The sequence below is a fragment of the Sorex araneus genome, chromosome 1, assembly GCF_027595985.1.
Source record: "Sorex araneus isolate mSorAra2 chromosome 1, mSorAra2.pri, whole genome shotgun sequence".
NCBI lineage: Eukaryota > Metazoa > Chordata > Mammalia > Eulipotyphla > Soricidae > Sorex > Sorex araneus.
Window position 1 is genome coordinate 64108936 of NC_073302.1, and position 23793 is coordinate 64132728.

General features: G+C 37.6%; 1 protein-coding gene across 7 annotated transcripts in view; it reads left to right on the top strand.

The window, feature by feature from the left end:
* Positions 1-23793, top strand: part of PTPRD (protein tyrosine phosphatase receptor type D) — a 1592809-nt gene that overhangs the window by 1515775 nt on the left and 53241 nt on the right. For all 7 annotated transcript variants that reach the window (XM_055135922.1, XM_055135897.1, XM_055135904.1 and 4 more), the window contains 3 exons: positions 2530-2705; positions 16954-17073; positions 17578-17732. In XM_055135922.1, the coding sequence (XP_054991897.1) occupies positions 2530-2705; positions 16954-17073; positions 17578-17732 (451 nt within the window). The remainder of the gene's footprint in view (positions 1-2529; positions 2706-16953; positions 17074-17577; positions 17733-23793) is intronic.

Consider the following 23793-nt stretch of genomic DNA (forward strand, 5'->3'; position numbering starts at 1 on the left):
ACCATGTGTTACACTATAAAGAAAATATTCTTTGCTTTTTTTTTCTCATAAATCCAGGATTCATAATTTCCTGGGGCAAGAAGGAGCCATGTACAGGTTCTGGCACGACTCCTCGTATCATATCATGTCCCTGGAAAGTGCTTGTCCCTACCAGGATAGACAGCTCATTACTTCCCAAGGATATCTATTCCTCCTCTGAGTCTAACAATTTGGAAGTGCTTTACTATATTGGAGATGAAATCCATCTCTCTGTAGTTACATCCTTCAGAATTAAATAACTTGAGTCTTTACAGCGTAAACCAAAGCCTCTATCAGATACTCTTGGGCACCTCTTATCCTCAACTTCTACATTTCCTCATGCCAGGATATAATATCAATTCTTTTCTCGTATGAAACAGCTTTCATTTCCTTAATTGGTCTGGCCACTCTCCCTGGAAGAAGTCCAGAGTCTATATTCTTCTTAAAGGCATTTTTATGCTGAAGGAGAGTTAGATTTTCAATCAAAATATCTGCATTCAGTTGCAGCACTTTTGCATACTAAATATCAGAACTAGGGCAAATTATTTACTCTTCCTTCACTATGAATAGTAAAAGTGAATAAAAGAGACATGATCCAGAAGCAAAGCAAGCAGAAAGCAAATTAAAATTAAATAACTGCAACATGTAGTAAGTAGAATATAGGACTCTCAGTGGAGTTCTGGATCCCCAGAGCACACGGAACAGACTTGCTAAGATGGAGGTCGGCCGCATGCAAGGCAAATGGGAGGTGGATTTCTTATGGTTAGCAGAAACTGAGTGTCTTCTTTGATGTGCAGTGGCCCTAAAGCACAAAAGCTTCTGACAACTGAAGCACCGTAGTGTCTGGTGTTTAGAAGAGCTACTTCAACCTTTTTATACTTGCAGACCAACTTAATCCACTTCATGATATAGGGAAATTTGGGCCAGGAAAGTCCCATCAATCTATGCACCACAGATTGAAGAACAGTAGTTTAAATGGTGAGGAAGTGAATGGAATAGTACAGGTCCTCTCTTGAGACATTGGATTAGTGTGAAGCAAAATGGGGAGTGATTATTTGGTTTGATGAAAAGTTGTTACAGCATCTGAAATACATTTGTAAAGATGCTTTCATCTCAATGGAGAAAACAGTACAAAAGTCAAAGATTTATGTCTTTGCAAAGTCAATTAGGAGGGAACTGCCTTAATCCTAGAAGGTTTCCATGTGATATAAAAATCATGTAAGGTTTGGGGCCAGAGTGATAGTACAGCAGGGAGGGCATTTGCCTTGCACGAGGCTGAACTAGGTTCAATTTCCAGCATCCCATATGGTCCCCCAAGCACCGCCAGGAGTAATTCCTGAGTGCAGAGCCAGGAATAACCCCAATGCATCTCCTGTTGTGACCCAAAAAAAGAAAAAAATTATTTAAGGTTTAAATAATTTCCCTGGCACTGTTGCACTGTAGCACTGTCGTCCCATTGTTCAATGAGGTGCTGGTAACATCTCTGTTGTGAGACTTGTTACTGTTTTTGGCATATCGAATAAGCCACGGGTAACTGGCCAGTCTCTGCCATGTGGGCAGGATACTCTCAGTAGCTTGCTGGGCTTTCCAAGAGGGATGGAGGAATTGAATCCAGGTTGGCCACATGCAAGGCAAATGCCCTACCTGCTGTGCTGTCGCTCCAGTCAGAGGCAATGCTCTGAGGTTGAGAAGTACACACTGAGATGTCTCAGTAGACAAACAGCATAAAATTGAATCAGATCCCTGCATCTTGAGCAGTTTGTTCATCAATTTGTACCTTAGTTTATTCCTTTGTGAAAGGGAGATTATGATATGAATTCACAAGTGTTGTCATGAAGATTAAAGAAGCTTCTATATGAGCCTCCTGTTAGATAATCTCTATAGCAATTTATTCACTGTTATAATATGTACCACTCTATATTGTAATTTTAGAGCTGGGAATTATTTTTAACATTTCTTTATGGGGCCTTGAAGCCGTACTCAGGAACTGGACAGGGGGAGGAGGACAGGCGAGCTCACCCAATAATACTTAGCCCCTGGGCTGGGTAGTTTCATGCTAGAACCCAAGGATAAAGATTTCCTCAGGTAATATATACCAAGTCATACTCTGTTTAGGCATTATTTTGATTTAGTATTTGTCTGGGGATGAGAAAAACATGTATGTGATATAACCAGATAAGTGTTTATCATCCTCTGCAAGCCGTGTTTTGCTGATATAATGGAGAAAACAGACAATATACGAGAAAGAACATTCTATGGATCATTGTATTTTCCCTTCTTTGATAATCAGCTTTGTCATATTAAAAAGACCCAACGCCTTGAGCATTGCACCTGCTTAATGTGATGGTCTGGATAAGACCTGTTTTTAATCTTGTTTAAGACTCCAACTTTAATATGTTGTGACTCCTCTAGCATAGTGTGGAACAATAATTTACTGTCATTCAGTCTTCTTTCTTTTTTTATAATATTGAATTGAATAATACTAGTTGAATAATACTCCTTATTTTACAGGCATACCAGGAAGTGACTATGTGAATGCCAACTACATAGATGGCTATAGAAAACAAAATGCCTATATTGCAACCCAGGGATCTCTCCCAGAAACATTTGGGGACTTTTGGAGAATGATATGGGAGCAACGGAGTGCCACGGTGGTTATGATGACAAAACTTGAAGAGCGTTCTAGGGTAAGAATAAATATCTATCTCCTCCTGCTTTAAGTCTCACCTCAGATAGGCCCTTTGTTGCATTATTGCATTTTTCTTTAGAAGCTAAGTTAACCATTTCTGAAGCTCGGTTTCTCACAGACACTGATTGTGAATAGGCATCAGCTACTGATTAAACCATTCTTTAAGAATTTTCTGCATCTTTCAAAAAGGAAACTCTCAATGCCATGATGTGTGTGATTTCCAAAAGGAAAAAAATAAGGAATATTCAAGAAAGCTGACAGCTTAGTTGAGAAATTAGACTGTAGCTTGGGCCATATTCTAGAACTGATACTAAGTGAAGACTTACTGACCTTTGAGGGAGATTTCTACGAAATGTCTTACCCAATATTTCACCTGTTTCTTTTTTTTAAAACTCTTTTATTGAGTCACTATGAAATAGACCGTTACAAAGCTGTTCATGATTGGATTTCAGTCATACAGTGTTTCAACACCCATCCCTCCACCAGTGTACATTTTCTAGCACCAGTGTCCCCAGGTCCCCTCCCATCACCCCCACCTCCCACACCCTGCCTGCCTCTATGGCAGGCACTTTTCTTTTCTCTCTCTCTCCCTCTCTCCCTCTCCACCTCTCCCCATCTCCCCCTCTCCCCCTCTCCCCTCTCCCTCTCCCTCTCCTCCTCTCCCAGTCTCTCCACCTCTAGGGCATTGTGGTTTGCAATATTGATACTGAAAGGTTATTAAGAATATCTCTTACCTACTTTTAACCCTCACCTGTTTCTTAAGTATTAACATTTTGTGAAAGAGACTCTTCTTTAAATTATTCAAATTAACATAAATTAAGTGAGGGGAGCCTGGGAAGTGATGTAGGTTAATACACAGCTGAGAAAACACATAAATGTGCAGAAGGCATTTTCTACTTTTGACTTCTCAAAAATGAATAGATTTTAATAACAGAATCCTAATAAGGTGCCGGAAAGGAGTTTTATTCATCATCTGGGTCCCATATTATGGTACCTGGCACATTAGTTAAGTGCTGTTGATTTAAAAATGATACCATAATGGGTAAGCAGTATGCTGTATTCCCAAGTGAATGTACAAATATTCTAACCATCTAATAGAAATCAATCTTTAACCTTGAGAATTTAATGAAGCCAACACTGACGAGAGCTCATACACTCACTGAGGAGAGTGATGCTCAAGGAACCATGGGTTTGAGTCTCTTTCACTGCACTCCCAGGGACCTTGAAAAGGATATTTAGAAGACTGTCAAAGCTCAAGTTCCATATACGATGTGTGTGACTTTGAGATGTTTAAACATACATAGCAGTTTCTCTTAGACCGTATGTTTAGAGGAGAGAGAACGACATTGGAGGCTTCTCAGAGGATTTATAGGGGGAAATGTCAGGCTTAAGAAAATAGGAGAAGTCCAAGGTAGTACCTCAAAGGTGAGACATCTAAAGATACAATACTCAACTGGTTTATCAAACCTATAAAGCAATCAGATCTTTTCAAAACATGTCAACACTAGAGAAATTGAGTTATTATTTAAATCAAATGTAGGTAAAAACTGTTAGAGCTTTTTTTGTATTTAACATGTGATTAAAAAAACTATTCAAAAGATATAATTGGATCTGTTATTACTCAATATACCTGCTAGATAGCAAGCCGTTTCTTTAGAAACAATCTCCAGTCACCTGAGTGATCCACAGATTTTATTTGTTATAATGTATTATAACATTATTACATATTAACTATCTTAGAATAACTCATAGCAACCCTGTGAGATAAATACTATTGTGATTTCCAGTTTTATATAGGCGAACTAATACCCAGAACATCTTGAAGGACGCTCAAAGTCATTCAGCTCTCAAGGTCAGAGTTAGAAATTGAAGACAGTCTGGCTCGAGAATATTAGTAACCATCAGGCCATATTGCCTACTAATGCTTGTATAGCTGAGACTACTGAACTATTATTTTATGGTTTGCGTGTAAATTCCATCGAGCCAACCCCCCTGACTGGTAACAAGCAGTCATTTGCCAAAACTGTTTTCAGTAAAACACACATTTTATCTTGACATTGCAGGCCTTCATTAAACCGTGCACAGAAACTTGTTTTGAAATAACCAAATGAAATTCTGCCCTTTTTTTCCCTAATTGCTTCTAATAATAAAGTTAGTTCTACTGGCCCCACTGCCTGTGCATCATCTGATGGTAATGAGCAGTTCTTGGCGGAAGGCATTGTGACTTAAATACCCACAGTTTATCTTTATGTTGCAGGCTACCTTCCCCCCCCACCATCTCAGACAGAGGAACTTATTTGGAAGTTACTAAATGAATCTCTGTTTGCTCCCTTCATTAATTACTCTTTGCTCTTGCAAGTTAACTTTCTCCTTTGTTAAATGGCCTAAGGAGGCCAATGAAATTGCTGTCTTGTGATTTTTATTCTGTGGTAGTTCCCTCTATACCCCAAATTTTGATGACCTGCAGAAACCAATATTGAGGCCCCTACAACCTAGGGAATGCATGACCAATGGAATGAGCAAATGCAATTGGGCTCTCTCACAAAGCACTGGTCCTCCAAATTGCTCACGTGGTTTCTGATCTTTCTGCCTAAAATCTCCCCACTTTATCTCCTCCCAATCCAGGTTTTCTTTCAGTTAAACTTTTTGGAAGAAATGGGAAGGTATTTTTAGTTTCTCATCTGAGTGTCTCTGAAAAAAAAATAGTTATTAGTTGTTACTCAAATATATAGCTCCGCCCCTTAAGCACTTTGTGAATTGTGTGTGTTGACTCAGTGAATTCGCAATTCTGAGCCAACCACTTCAAGGCAGGTATTTGAACTAGCCTGTCTATCCATATGAATTGTGTGTAGTCTCTCACACAAAGGGAAGTAGTCCAAATTCTTTAAATAAATCACCTCTCCAAGGACTGAAGTCTGCAATATAACCTCAGCTTCTTAGAATATGCTCAGTGTCTTTATGTGTGTATGTGTGAACATGTCTGTGTGCTAGGAATATGCTATGAAACTTAACTGAAGATTTGGGAGTTGTGTGGGGAGGCGGGGAGAGAAGATAACATTACACTATACAAAATCTAAAAATATCAGCATCAATTAAAAAAATAGAAAGATAGATATATGACATAGTAGAGGCATCTGACAGTCAAATGCCCAACCCTAGAGCTTATTAACTAATGGAACAGTGAGTAAATTACTTGGTCCTTCAAAGTCTCATAGCTGTCCCCTGCCCCCACCCTTCTTTTTTGAGTGCACCTGGCATGATTGCTGTGGGTGTTAGTTTAGATAAGGAATAGGACAAGGTAGATAATTGAATCTCAGCTATTATGATGTTGAAAAGGACTGAATTTTGTAACATTAAAACTTCATTTTCTCCTACAGCTAGATTCCAAATAATCCAATTTGTGTCCTCCAATGAAACATCTTTCATTCCTTCTGTGGTTGCAAATGAATCTTTACCCCACCCCACCTCCACACACACATTCTCATTGCACATGGTGAATTCTGCTGCCTCTTCTAAGTGTAGCATCCCCATGCATTGTGATCCAGAGATATGAAGCTAGAAAAAAAGAACCTTTGAGGTTCTTTTTTTCTATTCTGCAATTATTCATATCTTGAAACAACAAAACAGAAATGTGGGGTGAGAGCGATAGTACAGCCAGTAATGCCCTTGCCTTGCACTTGTCTCACCTGGGTTCAATAGATTCTACCCCAGGCACCCCATAAGGTCCTGTGAGCATCACCAGGTTTGTACCCCCACCAAAAAAACAAGTGAGAAGTAGTAATGGGACACTATTTCCTTTAGTTCTAACATTCTTGACATTTTCCTTTTTTTCCCTGCTGGGCATTCTCCCTGAAGAATGTATCTCCTCTTTTCCTCCACCTGTCTATTTTGCATCACCCTGGCTTCTTCTCAGTTTGTGATTTTGGCTTCCCCTCAATAAGGCAGCATTGCTTATACTCTGCAGAGCTCCAACAACTCACTCACACAAAAGACTACTCGATTCATTAGCATGTGTTAGAAGTTTTCACTGGCCTTTGGCTAGAGAACTGACCATTCTTAGCATTTGAATGACTGAAGAAGCCCTGACAAGTATAAGTGATGACTTAAGACCTAAATTGGTCTTTTGAAATCTCTAATTCTTTCATGTTCAAATACAATTACTGACTCTCAAATATGTCCTTGAATCCCAGCCCTAATTGAAAAGAGTAAATGGTATAGACATTCAGTTATTCACTCCAAAGGGAAAAAAATGTGTAAGTGGAATGTTTTTCCTGACTTCCATTAAGGTAGATAGGCAGAGAAGCAAAACAAAATAAAAGGTTGAAAACTGGAGATTTTTTTTTTAATATTTTAAAATAAAAGTTTATTTTTTTGGTGAGTTGTTTTCTTAGATGCTTTGTCAGTTTTTCAGTCAGATTGTTTATTATTTTATTGAGATTTATTTTTTTTAATTTTTTAAATTTTATTGAATCACCATGAGATAGTTACAAGCTTTCATGTTTGGGTTACAATCTCACGATGAAAACGAGATTTTTTAACACAAAGTATGACTGCTGCCTAAAAGCACACAGATCACTTTTAAGTCTTGTAAAACATACTGTGTGACATGAGATACTGTTCATGGGTTTAATTCCACAGTTTCCATCTTTCCTTTTTTTTTTTTTTTTTGCCAAACCTTCTCAAGTTCTGCGTAGTTCATTGACTCTGTAACAAGTCATTCTCATGCTCCAGAATGTGGTCTGTAATTGTTTCCATGTTTCATAACATGCCGATAAGCATATGAATTGGTTTGGGCAACCACAGGGAAGGGAAAAATGGGAAAAAGTGGAACACTGGTGAGAGTCAAACATAAACCATTCAGATTTCTACTCCTAGGCAATTACTTGTGGGCAACCAGGGCACATGGTTGGCAGCCTCTCTTGAAGAATTAGTCTCCAAGGTAGGATTTGTGGAGATGATTCCCAAATTAAGATGCCCAAGAATTTGGCAGAGAATTATCCCCCCTACTTTTTTCAAAGCTGTTTACCTTTGTTTCTCATCACAAGGAACATAAGACAAAGGATCCACAATCCTTTTGCTTAGCAAATTCTCTGGCAGTCTTCATTAGTGTAGAAGTGGAAATGGCTTAACCTAGGTTAGGTAATAACTAGCATCCACATGCCCCAAACCAACATACTTCAATCTTGGCCTAGGGGTAATACCACTTGTTGCTTCTGTTGTCTACTATGCCTTGTAGTGGGAATAGATTTCCACTATAAAATTGCCCTTTAGATAGCTATAATAGTGGTGGTAAAGTTTTATATATTAAGGATGGGGAGGGTAATTTTGGCATGCAACAAGTGAGACATGATATGTAATTGTTATCTAGAGTGGAACCACATTCAATATGCTTAGAAGTGAGGAATTATGTACCTGATTTCTGTCCAAAGCCACCTTTATGTTCCAAAATAGAAAAGCAGTGCCATCAAACCAGATGATAATGTCCATTGTTACACCAGATCAAATGTATCATAACTTTACCTTCAGGCAAAGAATTGGAAAACTCTTCTTTTTATTAAATGTTGGTGTAAGTGCTAAGACCGCTAAGACCGGTCAAAGAGTTGGGCTGGTGATAATTACCCTGTGGGATTAGTTTAGAGAATTAGAATATGGAGATTGACATTTGGCAGTAGAACACTTGTGACCTGATGTCACACCTCCTCTTATTGTCCTCCCAGCCCTAGAATGTCATCTCAGTAAATTTCCCCCAGAGATGGTGACACATTCACATTCACATACTGTGGCTATGTGGGCATTTTTTTTTCAAGGAAATGAAAATTTTTTTTTATTGAATCACCGTGAGATACATTTATAGACTTACAAACTTTCATGATTATGTTTCGGTCATATAATTATTAAGCATCCATCCCTCCACCAGTGCCCATTCTCCACCACCAATGTTCCCAGTATTCCTCCTGCACCCCCACTTCTTCCCACCCCCTGCCTCTGTGGCAGGCACATTCCCTCTTACTCTCTCTCTCCTTTTGAGTGTTATGGCTTGCAATACAGGTACTAAGACATATTTTGGCATTTTTTCACGAGAAAAAATTTCAGAAAAATATTTGGTCATCTGTTTTCTTGTTTTCCAATAAATCAGTATCATGAGATTTTTCTCCAAACATGAGATTTTCTTCCTTTTCGGTTAATAGTTGTCAGAATCCCACTGAAGATTATTATAAATGACAGTGTTACTGTTGCTACTGTTTTTGTTGTTATCGGTTTTAGAAGGCCCAAGCTTGGCCAGTGGCAGACTAATTCTTAGCCTCTCTGGTTTATCAAGGTTCGGTGAGTTTAATGGAGAACGAATGCTTTCCAAATGCCATGTCTGTGTCCTTTTCCAAATAGAACTGGAAGCGCCAAAGGCCTCGAACATTTAATTTCTCAAACTGCAGCCTAAAGTGCTGCCTATCTAGGGCAACAGAAACTGTGTTTTCCTTAAGCGATTCTAGGAACAGCAGCACAAACGTTGCCTTTGGAGTCTGCATGATGTATGGGATTGTTTTTGAAAAGTGGTGGATACTTAATGTAAATAGGACACTGGCAACAAAAAGAATGATGCTCTTCTTGGCAACCTAAAGGATGTTTGGGTCCTTTCCTTATCTAGCACGTTCCACACTCTTGGTTTTCCTCTTGTCAGCACAGTGTCAGATAAAAGAGACAGGAAAAAAAATTCCAACAATTCTTTTCCATTTGTTAGCTCTGGATTTTTTTTTTCTCATTTCCCTCCCCCACCTCCGTTATTATAATGCCAGCAACTCTCATTTATGTGTGTCAGAAACCTCATGCTGAAACAATGAGTTGGAGTAGAAGCAGATACAACTCTGATTCTGATGTTTACTTGATTTACCCTTACTCCCAACTGTCCGTTTATAATACTCCAAAGTTGAATTTTATTCATTTCTAAGGTTTTGAGATGTAGCAAGGATGCAACAATAAATTTATGCTAATAGTGAAAATACTGAAATGTGTGATGACTGTCTGATAAACGAAAATGTCCTTTTAATTGAAACTTGGCTATCAAATGATATTTGTCAGTGACACTGGATGCTGGGGTGTTATTGGGATACAAACAGCCACCAGACAAACCAGGGCAGATACTATAGGGGCAGGGCTGAGTCAAGTGAAGTCAGAAGTTATTGGGGATGTGATGCAAAGTCTGGTGTATTAACCCATGTGGAAATTGCTGCAACTAAGTGCTGCCTAGCCATGACAAAGGAATATGTCTCACAGTTTTTGTCTGATTTCAATGAAATGCTAGAACCTTGAGACACAGTGATTATCAATGTAATGGAGGAAGTCATTGGGAATCTTTTGCACAACTCTGTACGTGATCTTGCAACACGTTGCTTAGTGCATCCAGGCTGCCATAACAGAAAATCATAGGCCAAGAAGCTTATAAACAACAGAAATTTTCTCAAAGTTCTGGAGAGCGGAGCATCAAGTTATTAGCGTATTCTGGTGAGAGCCTCCTTCTAGGTTTATAGACAAGTTGATGAAAGCTAGAGGGTGTAGATCCTCTCAAGAGCCTCCTGTAATGTACTTATCCCATTCACGGGGCCTTCCAGTCTTACCTAATTGTGGCCTAAAAAAATCTAGTATATCCTAATATCCTCACAGAAGAAATTAGGTTTCAGCATATTAATTTAGAGTGATATAAACAGGCAGTCTAACATATATATAAAATTACACAAAAATTACATTAGAAATACATCAAAATTATAAAGGCATTTTTAAAATTAATTAAATGGCTTGAAAACTGAGTTTTAATAAACCAGTAAATGTTGTATAATCCACACTTTAGTTAATGTAAAAAATAATTTTTTAGGATTTTTTTGATTTACAAAAATGTATTACTACACTAGTAGTTAAATGTGATAAAGCTAATTCTTACATTTCAGGTATTAACTATAGACAGAAAAGATAAACATGTGAACCAGATTTGCCATTATGGAATATATGTGGTAAAATATTGAGTATAGAGAATTGCTGAAAGGAACAGTATCATTGAGAGATGATCTCAGTCCATATTTGGGAAAATTAAGTATTGACTCTATTTTTTTTTTTTTTGCTTTTTGGGTCACACCCAGCAATGCACAGGGGTCACTCCTGGCTCTGCACTACAGCCAGGAGTTACCCCTGGCAGTGCTTGGGAGACCATATGGGATGCTGGGAATTGAACCGAGGTTGGCCATGTGCAAGGCAAACTCCCTACCCAATGTGCTATCACTCCAACCCCTAAGTATTGATTCTTATCTTACAATTTTCAACAGAGATGTTATAGCTCATTAACAGACCTGGGGGCCAGAAAGATAATAAAGGTGTTAAGTATTTGCTTTGATTTGGATAACCCCAGTATACTACATAATGGTTTCTTCTGTCCATGAAAATGTATCCAATACTTATCTAAATCTTTCTTGTATTGTCCTCTATGAAATAAGTTTATTTTTTAAATTAAATTTTATTTTATTTTATTTATTTGCTTTTTGGGTCACACCCAGCGGTGCACAGGGGTTACAACTGGCTTTGCACTCAGGAATTACTCCTGGTAGTACTCAGAGGACCATATGGGATGCTGGGAGTCGAACCCGGGTCAGCTGCTTGCAAAGCAAACACTCTACTTACTGTACTATTACTCCAGCCCCTGAAGTTGGTATTAATAAGTGTACTTATATTTCCATATTCTCACTAACAATGCTGATTTGCATTATCAAATATACTTTCTGTTAGCACAGTTTCTGTCCACTCTTTAGAGGAAAGCTCTCTGCTCAAATTGGCTATATACCGATTTCAGCAACTGAGTAGCCAATAAGTATTATTTATTGTTCATTCTCAGTCCATCCTTAGCTAAATAATGTCTCCCCACTCATGCATTTCAGAATGCCATGTGGGAAATGCATTTATTTCAATGATCCTGGGGCCTTCAGGAGTGCTGGTTTGTTACATTTGGAATTCTGATCCTTTGCCATTCTGACATGCTCAGTGACTCTGTGCTGAATTGAAATGAGGAGGTTTTGTTCAGAAAGTTTTAGGCAATTTTAAACTAAGTCAACCTAAACCATAGTATAGTTGATTATAAAGTTGGCTTCCACTTGTTTGGTGCCTACTATTTGCCAGGTGCTTCCAAGATAAGCTATGTGGGAGGAAAATGGAACCAGAGGGACTCCATTTCCCTAAAGCACTGTCAGCAGATCTATTGGACTAACTCCTGCATGATATTTCAGATGATAAATTTTGCTTTTGAATACATCTAAATGTGTTTTATCATGCCATTGCCTCTTTTTAATAGCTTGTCGTGAAAGAAAGAAAATGAATTAATACCATCGTACTCACAGTGCACTGGTCAGCCTGTTTTTTCCATAATTATAGAGGAATTAAATCCTTAACCTGAAAGTGATGACTTTATGACAATCAGAAGGAAACACCTTCCCCCTTTTAAACCAGAAATCAAAGCGTGGCTTGTGCATTTGTGCAGTGTTGCTTTCCAGCAGAGTGACTAAACAGTTGTTTTAATCCAGTCCGGGAAGCAGGTTCTGCTGCCTTCTTTTCTGCCTCAGAGTCGAGTACATTCTTTTATCACAGCAGATAAGGTCCAGGGAGATGAAGGGAAAATATCTGTTCGCTTGTTTGTCTCAATCTCACAAATGCCTATTTGAAGAGGCTGAAGTAATCATACCTCCATATTTAGTCAATAAGGCTGATATATTGGGGGCAGGGTCTGTTCCGGTTTCTGTTCACTCAGCAGCAAGCATCTTGCCTTACCCCTAAAAAGTTCTAAATAAATATCAGCTGGGTTTAATAATACATTCTCCTTTTCCAGATTTAGGTACTGTATACCAATGATCACCAAAAATCAATACCCAAATTTGTCTTTGAATACCTCTTTGTGCCAACCATTGGGTTGAGTTGTAAAGTGCACCATTTTGGAGCTTTACAAAACAGCCCTGCCATAGGAGAGACATTCTCCCCTTTTACACATACCAAAAGGCTTCTGGGCTTTGGGCCTAGAAATCTAGCCACAGCTCTCTGGTGAAACTGCTCCACCTCCTGTGAATCAGTCTTGAAGGCCACTTGCTGTCACTTCAGAAGCAAACAGACAAAGCAAAAATCAGTATTCCTATTCAGTAGCTCCTGCCTTCCAGTTCTTACATGCGCAAAAGGGGAGCATCTGACACTTCCGATCACACACCCAGCTTTATGCATGGAATGTGACAGGTAGTTCCTCTGCCTCAAAGCATCTTCTGAGATTTTTATTCAGCCTAAAAATGTTAGGGGAGAGGCTGTTATTAAAGAAAAAAATTCAAGGGAAGAAACTAGAGCTGATTCATTTGCATTTGCTAATTAGGAAAAAAAAAAGCCATTTCTGTTTTGCTCCCATGTCCATTTTTTTTTTCTCACTGCTCTTCTGATGTGCTAGTTAATATTGAATTCTTCATTTAATGTACAGCTAAAATTGATATCACTGGAAAACATAGTTATCAGGAAACCCCAGCCCTTAAATTCAGTTTTCAGGAGTCACAGGAAACCTGTGCAGACTCTAGAGAATGAGGTTGAGAAAGAAAGTACAGAGCTATTTACTAACGAAGGGAAGAACACGTTGCTCGAGCTGTTCAGATAAGCTCAGGAAAGCTTCTAATCCACCTTCTGAGACCACATGTGCACATATGTTAAGATATTAATTTTTTCATAACCTCCTTTTGTAACGTATTTCCTGGAAGAAAACTGCAATGTTTAAATAAATTTGCTAAAATATGCTTATGGGGCTGGAGAGCTAGTAGAGGGGTGAAGGCACTTGCCTTGCATATGGTGCTCCCTGATTGGATCCCCAGCACCACACATGGTGCCCTGAGTACTACCAGGAATGAGCTTTGAGCAATGCTCTGTGTGACCCAGATGCCACCCCTTACACACCCCCAAATCACTCATATTTTGCAATTGAATTAGAAACATTTTATATTATGAGTGGACACACTGTCTGTGCTCAGGGTTCACTCCTGCAAGGCTCCTGGAATAACATGTGGTTTGGGGCATCTAATCTAGGTTGACTGTTTGCAAGGCAAGTGTCTTACCCACTGTGGTCTCTTTCTAGCCCTGAATTTGAAATACTGTGAAACAATAAAATTACACTGAGTTATAATATATTAAAAAAATCTTATTTTTTTCTACTAGCTAGAAAGTCACACATTTACAATATAAGTGTTATGTTTTGTGTAGATTTGTTTGCATTTTTGAGAGAGATACAAGCCTAAGGAAGTGATCAGAGAGAAAATGCAGGAGTTAAGGCACATCCTGGGTTTGATCCTCCACATCCCTGGGTCCCTCATCGATCGATCGCAGAAAGTGCAATCCTAGAGGCCTCCTGGGCCTGACTGGGAAGCCAGAGAATCTGCAATACCACAGAACCAGAGCAAGACCACCACCTAGGGGGCTTGCACTTCAGTAAGTGCTAACTGGTTGGAGCAGAATCACTGGAAGAGAGACCCCTAGGCCTCCTTATTGCCTCCTGGGAGGTCCAACCCCAAAATCAGAGTCTATAATAATTGAAGATGGGGACAGAGTGATAGTCTAGCAGGTAGGGCTGTACTTGCATGCAGCTGACTAGTTTTATTCCCTGGCATCCTGTATGGTTCCCTGAAGACCACCAGGAGTAATTCCTGAATGGAGAGACAGGAGTAATCCCTGAGCATTGCTGAATGTGGCCCCAAAACAAAACAAAAAATCAAAAATAATAATCGAAGTTTATATAAAGTCAAATATGAGACCAATGATTGGAAGTATAAAAATAATTAATAGTAGTTAAGGTTTTCCTCCATCTTGGGGATAGAAAAGATGCTGTAGATAGAAATTCTCTACATTTTCTGGTGGTTTTTACCCAAAGGTCATGTATCAGATGATTTGTGGTTCTTTCCTTCATCTCACCTCACCAAAAGGTCAAAGGCTAAGCAAGTTTCCAGATTTAAAATATAATCATGTTGTATTTGGCTCTGCATTGACTTGACCTTAGAGATATTTTTGTTTAGTTGATCTGTAGTTCTTGTGCCTATTGCAATGTTGCAGTGATATGTTTTCCTCATGGGACTTGAACTGTTCATTTTTACTAGAAAGGGTTGCCATAGAGCTAAAATTGTTAAACAATGAGATTGAGTTGCTCTTGGTCTTTAGCTTGCCATATTGCTGGCATCCTTTCAAATGCTATAGTAAAGAGACCTAATAGTTACTTTGTCTTTTGACCTGGGACATCAACTTTATATCTGTTTCATGGTGCAAAACAGTCTTTGGCTTAATTTTTGTGAAGTTTTCCATTAGAATTATGACAATTTAAGTCATTAAGTATTCTTCATGTTAAGTATATTCATACATAACCTGGATTTTACTTTATTTTGCACTTGTTGGTTTTGAGGGCCACACCATGTGATGCTTGTGGGGCTCCCTACTGTACTTAGGGGTTGCTCCTAGCATTGCTTAGGGGACGGTACTGTCGCAGTGATTAAAACCTGGATCTCCCCCATGCAAAGCATGCACTTAGCCCATTTAGTTATTTCTCCAGCTCCACACCTTGCGTTTTAGTAGATGCTCCAACAACATACAATGTAGTTAAACCTACTCATGCTCTCCCATATTTTGCTTAAAGGATTGCCATTTCCTTGTGCAATTTTTATTTGAGGCAGAACATATGATAGAAATAGAAATCAGTAAAAATATTTTGTACTTCCAGAAAATATGCAAGTATATTTTAATAATTGTATTAAGATAGAAAGTTCTCATTTTACTGTCACTGACTTTTACTTGTTTTCACAAAATAAACAATGTCATTTGTTGATTATTTCATAAGATAGATGTCTGTGTAGTTGCAGTTGAAATAAAGCCATGAAATTATATCTTATAAATTGATTCTATGCCTTACTGTTTAATTGTATACTTGAAGCTTTTTCTCCCTTCTCTTGTATAGGAAATTGTATGACAGACAAAACTTTCACTTTTCAAAGGGCTCGTAAATAGGCTCAGTCATTTTAGAAACACATAATGTAGAGTAAAACATAAAACTACAGTAGTTTTCACAGAATCTTAATAGTTACATTCAATATGAAAGCAGATATTTATCTAGTAAAATCATTCATAAGCCCCAAAATTCTAGTGTCTCTAATAATAATTAATGACCATTATTTTTGAGTCAATCTAGAGATTGTAACTTTCTTTTTTAAGTTAAAAAGTGTGCTTCCTAATATTAAATAGCATTAGATTTCTTTGCCTGGAAAAATGCGTTTTAGTTGGTTTCAGATAATAATTACTCTTTATTTCTTTCCATTTGAGCTAGGAAGAGTAAATATATTTGGATCTATAAAGAAAGTATTGGATTGTGCCTGATCATTTTTTGTTATGTTTTTTAATGCCCACAAACACATTTTATAAATCTGAGGCATGATGTGATCTTGAAATTATTCTTTGTTGCATGTTAAACTAATTGATTAGAATAGATTTTACATGCCTCTCTCAATTCTACATAGAAATTGTATATTATTCATCTCAAATAAATGAGTTATAAATTATTTAAACTTTTTACTACTAGCGTATGACCCTCTGAGACTGTTTAGGAAAAAAAGACAGTCAGCTGTTTTTTCCCTAGACATTACAGATTTAATTTTCTTTGAAAACAAGTGCCATCTATCTTGTATTTTTAAAATACCATGTTGTTTATTATACACTGATATATTTACAAACTATTTCTGCTTTTCTTTAAACACGTATATTTGGAAAATGTGATAGGCTCAAGATGAAATAGCTTATGCCTCTTAAGTCTTGATGAATGAACACTAACTCTCTCACTATATAGCTTAAATGACTACATGTAATCTTCCTGGTGAGATTTCTTGCATCTATCCCAGAACAAATTTGTGTTTTCTTCTAAAGTTCTCCAAAGTTTCAAATACCTCTCCCCTCCATTTTACTCTGTTCCAATCTGCAATATATTTTTCTCCAAGAAAATTGAATCTGTTACTGCTTAGTATTCCTACCAGTTTGAAAAATGTGGTTTATATTGGCATCAGAGCAGTAATTTACATATATTGGGATAACAAGAATGCATGCCAGAAAAAGATCAACAGAAAATGAAATGCAGAAAGAAAGCTGTTTTCCTTCAACAGCAACTCAGAGTAAAGTTAATAGAGAAATTGATGAGCGTCTGCCCTGAATCCATCATTTGCCTCTTCCAGGTCAAGTGTGACCAGTACTGGCCCAGTCGAGGCACAGAAACCCATGGGTTGGTCCAGGTGACACTGCTGGACACGGTGGAGCTGGCTACATACTGTGTTCGAACATTTGCACTTTACAAGGTTTGCCCTTTCGTTTTTCCCTCTCTCTTTCCCCCTTCCGTTATTTAAAGAAAGCTGCCTTTGAGAAATCAAATATCTGCAGGCTTTTCTTAAATCTTGATTCTATTGGCAACAGTGAAGAATGAAATAATTCTTCCATTATCGCTCAGCAGTTCATCTCCTTGTCTGGAAATTTATCAGTAAATATGGAACTGTTGCTCTGGACGAAAGTTTTGGCAAATGAAGAATAGAGGAAGAAATTTTTTTCTCAGAAAATAGAGCAGAAGTACTCCTGATACTTATCCCTGAAAAAGTATAATGTTCCGCACCTAGGAATTTTATCTTCTGAGCAAATGTTTGTTGTTTACAAGTAGCTGGAGGTTTGTATCTTGGGAGAATGTGTCTTCCCCAAAGATAAGAGGTGCAAGGGAGAATTAAGGTTGCCTGTTTTCTTGTTACTTTTTCACATCATTATTCACCTCTCCAGTCTCAGGCCAGGCTCTCACCCATGTTCCTCCTTCACAGAATGGCTCAAGTGAGAAGAGAGAAGTGAGACAATTCCAGTTCACCGCCTGGCCTGATCACGGTGTTCCAGAGCACCCGACACCTTTTCTAGCATTCTTACGAAGAGTAAAAACCTGTAACCCCCCTGACGCAGGCCCCATGGTTGTGCACTGCAGGTAAGAACCAAGGGGAACATTTGCTGTTCTCACACATACACATAAAAAAAGTTGTTTTTCTTCAGAGACTCTTTCCAATTTCTTAATATTCTGAAATAGTCAAGTCTCTAAATGATGTGGATATATGGGAATGAACTGTGTTTTGTCATTTTTTCACGACTTATAATGTTACATGACTTACTAATTTTTAACTTAAGTCTGACTCACATCTATATTAGATTATACAATATGTAAGCATATGTTTTTAATATTGACATGACATAGCCAATTAGATTATGTTTATTAATATTTGTACTATAGAAGTGCACACTACAGAATTATAACATGAGTAATTAAAATATAAGAAAATGTCTTTTACTTTTAGCACAGATAATCATCTATTACCAACCTAATATGTCATAATTGCGTGATTTTCTCATCTCATATTATGTATGCAGCTATGTAATAGAGTCTTTGAAAAATATTTTTATTGGGGCCAGAGAGAGAGAACAGTGGGCATTGCCCTTGTACTACATGTGACTAACCTGAGTTTAATCCCTGGAACCACATATGATCTTTTGATTCCCCCAGGAGTGAACCCTATGTACACAACCAGGAGTAAGTCCTGAACACTGCTGGGTTTGACCACAAAATCTGTCACTGTCACTGTCATCCAATTGCTGATCAATTTGCTCGAGCAGGCACGAGTAATGTCTTCAATGTGATACTTGTTGTTACTGTTTTTGGCATATTGAATAAGCCATGGGTAGCTTGCCAGGCTCTGCCATGCAGGCGAGATACTCTCAGTAGCTTGCAGGGCTCTCTGAGAGGGTCAGAGGGATCGAATCCAGGTCGGCCATGTGCTAGGCAAACGCCCTACTCGCTGCGCAATCTCTCCAGCCACAAAACCAAACTACATAAAAACGATTATTTTTATTTTGTTGATTTATTTTGGCATTTGCGGCCTTTGTTCAGCCATGCTATCTCTGTTCTCAGGGATCATCCCAGAAGTAGTCAAAGGACCTGAATCTAACGGGGAGCAAGAGGGAAATGTGTAGAACATGTAATATCTCTGTATTAATTCTTGGGCTTCCAAAAATCTGTTTTTAACAATAAAGATAAGGGCAATAAATAAATCAGAATAAAGCCAATACTGTTTACCTCATATGATTTGACAATGGTAATTTGTTAGCCAAAAACCTGGCAAGTGCCAAAGAAGATCATGCATTTATTTTTCCAGCAAACTTTTCCCAACAAGAACTAATAATAGTATCTTGTATTTATACAGTAGTGTAAAAATTCCAAAGCATACCCCCAGACTATATTTGGCTGATTGTTGTTAACTATATGTCTAGTCCAGAGATGAAAACACAACAGGTTTACAGGGTTTGGTTCAAGTACTAATGGCTGCAAAAGTAGAGATACTATTAGATTCATGTCTTCTGATCTTGGTCTTCCGCCTCTTAAGCCGAGACAAGGGCCTTTGAGTATCTGCCACCACACTGCAGTTTTTTCATGCATATGAAACACTGGAAATTTGTTTTATTTATTTGAAAAAGGCTTCGACATGGTTAAAACAGGTTTCTGGTCTCCTCTGCTGGTTGATGCAATGGCACTGGTTTGATGGTCCATTTACAGTAAGTCCACGCTTACATCACATATAGGTTCTTGGAAACTGTCCCTTTAGTCAAAAAAAAAAAAAGGAAAATATGGAAGCCGTTTCTAAAATAGCATCATTTTTATTCAATATGAGGCAAGATTTTTTTCTCATCAATAATATAAGGATTTTACATGAAATGAATTTTGGAGCCTGCTGAACTCAGTGTCCTTGTGTCTGGGTTTGGGTGCTCTTGCTTAGTTATTAACTCAATTTGATTATAAAGGTCACTCATGAAATGCTTTTTTGATGACGTTTGGCCACTGAGAATCAAGATTGAAAACAGTATTTACTGAATAAATACTGTTCTTATGTGCCTGATGGCATGTATGCCACTCACACTGACATACAAGCATATACCACTATAGATACAGATGATACAAACATACATGCATATAAGTGTATTTATGTATATATGCATATATCTAATAAGGACAAAAATTAGGAATACATAAATATTTTCACAAAAAATGATGGATTGAGCTATTTTAATGCATGTTGAAATGTAGCATGTTCCCTCTCTCAAAATGTACTTCCCAATTCTGATGAATAAGAGACCTTAAAGAACTAGGAAAGATCATTTTAAAATGCATCTACTTTCTCTTGATCGTAACTAAGGTATAGACATCATTCTAGGTACTTGAGGAATGGAAAACAGATTGCAAGCTAGTAGGTAGGATATATGTTTATGCTAACATATTTTTATGTATTTACTTTTTTTTGGCTTTTTGGTTCGGTCACACCCAGCAATACGTCACTCCTGGCTCTGCAATCAGCAATTACTCCTGGCAGTGCTCAGGGGACCATATGGGATGACAGGGTTCAAACCCAGGTCAGCCACATGCAAGGCAAAGAAAGACCCTACCTACTGTACAATCACTCCAGTCCCTGCCATATTTTTAAAAGCAGTACATGCTGTCTACCACATAAAATCTGTCTCTCTGTCTCTGTCTGTCTCTGTCTCTGTCTCTCTGTCTCTCTGTCTCTCTCTCTCTCTCTCACACACACACACACACACACACACTTATGTTTAAGCCACCTGGACTTACCTTAGAGAGAGATGATTCAGAAGAAATGAGGAAATAAAGATGAATGTGCAGAGCTAATAGCTCCTGACATTTGGAAGTGCTATGCCCGGGGCTCCAGAGAAGCTGCGTATTGAAACAAACAACAGAAGAGTAAATATATTGGTGGAAGAAATTTGTTAGCAACTTTGAAAAAATGAGGAAAAGATACGTTCTAAACTGAGCTTTGGATTTAAGCTCTTTCCCTTTAAGTATTCTCAGGTGTCAGGCTAGAAATCTTGGCTATCTTTATGAAAGGTCATATCCCCATCATCAGCATCCAAACCATTGTGAATCCTTGACTTGGCTAACATGTATACCAAGACTTGAGAGCATACTTTTTTTAGACAGAGCAGCTCAATAATCATTCCTGACAACAACTGCTTGTGTGGTATCCCAAAGAGGCTAGTTTAAATTTATCTCTAAGCAGAATGAAACTATGCAGAAAGCCACAGCAGCCAAGTCATAAAGGGGCACTGATCACAGTTACCATGATCATGTTGCAAATAATCACACAAAATATTCTGGAGCATAAGTACTATATTTTATGTTGTGATTGTTCTTAGAACGTCTGTGAATTTTTCTTTTCTGAAAAACAAATTCAAATTAAATCCAAGCCTTCTGCCAAAAAGATCTATGAAAAACGAGTTTTCTCTTTAAAAAAAAATAATAAAAGCTTTATTGAGGTAGAATTCACATACCAGAATTCACATGCCAGAAAATTATAAGATGTATAACACAGTCCATTTTAGTTGTACTTTACAGAGTTGTCCAGCATTGCTACTATCTAATCTAGAATATTTTTATTATTCCAAATAAGTTTCTATTTGGGCTGGAGCGATAGCACAGTGGTTGGGCATTCGCCTTTCACAAGGCCGACCTGAGATTGATTCCTCTGCCCCTCTCGGAGAGCCCGGCAAGCTACCGAGAATATTGAGCCCAAGTGGCAGAGCTTGGCAAGCTACCGAGAATATTGAGCCCACGTGGCAGAGCTTGGCAAGCTACCCATGCATATTGGATATGCCAAAAACAGTAACAATAAGTCTCTCAATGAGAGACAGTACTGGTGCCCGCTCGAACAAATTGATGAGCAATGGAGTGACAGCGACAGTGAAGTTTCTATTTAATGTGACCATTTGCAGAGAGTCTTCATTTCCTCTCACCCTGAGCTTTCATCAGTCACTAACCTACTTTCTTTCTGTTTTTATATCAATTTGGGGTGACATCCTTCAGGATGTACTTAGGAGCCAAAGCTGGTAGTGAATATAAGATGCCAGGTTGTAAACCAGGGTCCTGGCCACAACCAGGCAAATGTCTTAACTGTTTTCCTTTCTGTCCAGTCCCACTAATTTCCTTTCTGTCACAGTGAATTGGCTTATTCTGTACCTTTCCTATAAGTAGAATTATGCAGTCTTCTTTTTTAAGCATAACCTTTTCAAGGCTCACACATGTTGTAGCATGTGCAGTGCCTTATTGTTTTTTATTGTCAACTAATAGTCCACCACACAAATATTTCATATTTAGTTTTTCAATTCATGAATCTGTCAACAAAAAGGGGAAAAAGTCTTCAAAATAGGGGTGGGGGAAAGGTAGGGATTGGAAAAAGAGAAAATTCACATTTTCCCAGTAGTTGCATATAATAATTGTCAAGACTCAAAAGAGCCTGTATGACTATAATAAGTTGTGCAATCAATATTTAGAGTTTTGAATATTGCCCAGTATTTTAGCACAGACCAAACCTCAGGATGGCCATATAAGGGAAGTTTATATCCTTATCCTATTTTCATTTTGTACAGAGCATATAACCTCAAAGTTGAGTGCAGATCTTGAAGAAAATGAATCTTCTTAAATTTTTTCCACTCACTACCAACTCTCTTCAACCAAGAAAACCCTTTTAATAAGATGGATACTGACAGAAATAGCTCAGATACATTATGTATTTGAGTTTGACTAATTGGGGTCATTTGCAGGTTCAGAAAACTTACTGTTGCCAACTTCTTTTGCAGTTCCCTTACTCAGTTATGGACCTCAGATGGGACAGTTAGCCACAGTGTAAAGAACTAAAGTAAATGTTGGCTTGTTTACTTGTTGACTGTGTGTCTGTTTCACCTGCAAACTGGGGACATTTCCAGTCATACATTCCTAGTTACCAGAATTTTATGAAAATTGAATAAATTATATGAAAGTATATGGATAAAGCATAAAGACAGTACACAGCATAAATTAGAAGTTTGCAATAATATTAAACTTTGGGTATATGAATTACTGAGTTTTAAGAACTAGATAACTGTAGGGGAAAAAATTCAGCATGAACTTGAATTTCATTCTGTCGAATCTGAACCATTCACCTGTAAATTGCCAGATATTTTTATTATCCAAATATTTAATTGAATAAATATTTGAATATTCAATTTATTTAAATAATTTTAAATATACAAATACTTCATCAAATTATTTTAATATTTTCATCATAGCAATGCATTAATTTTCATAGTGATGAAGAACATTTTATTGTTGTGAGTTAAAATTATTTATAATAGTATTTTTATAAACAGTAGAATTGAACTCTTAAAATGATTCTGTTAGAAATTAATGCTACAGTTTTTGATGGCATCAATATTGTTTGAGATTTTAATCATCGTGTTCATACTGTTTTATCATCTAGACTGATGTCCCCCGTCAGCCTTGTTCTATCAGCCACCTACCACTACTTACACATTCACATATGTCCATCTCTAGTTCACAGCAAAAAATATTGAACTACTCTAGAACTATCCCTATCCTCTCTGTACCTGATGCTTTCTTTCCATAATCCTGCTCAATTGGTTCTTCCAACCCCATATGACAAATACGACCTCAGATGATTTTGTGTTATTGATACAGTCTATTTTTGTTTAATTTGAACTCTCTTAAGTTGAAAAACACTATTTTTTTCAAACCACCCCCTTCTGTATTATTTTATCCACATGTCAATTCTTTTTAAAAAAATTATATAGGTTTATTGAAACAGAGTTCATATGATAATTTCCCAGTTGAGATCATTCAATTTCATCATATAAATGCACATTTGTGCAACCATTACAACAGTAAATTTTTTTATATTGTGATTTACTAAAATGAAGTCCCATATTTACATCATTCCCATCCATTCCCAGGCATTTCTACCTTCCCACAAGTCCCCATTTATTGATAACTATTAATCTAATTTCCATTTCCATTCTTTTACCTCTCTGGATATTTTGCATAAATGGAAGCATACCTTACATTGTCTCTTAGAATGACTTCTTTTGCATTAACAAGCTTTCAAGCTTTATGCTCATTATTTTATGAATTAGCCATTTCTTTTTATTATCAACTAGTA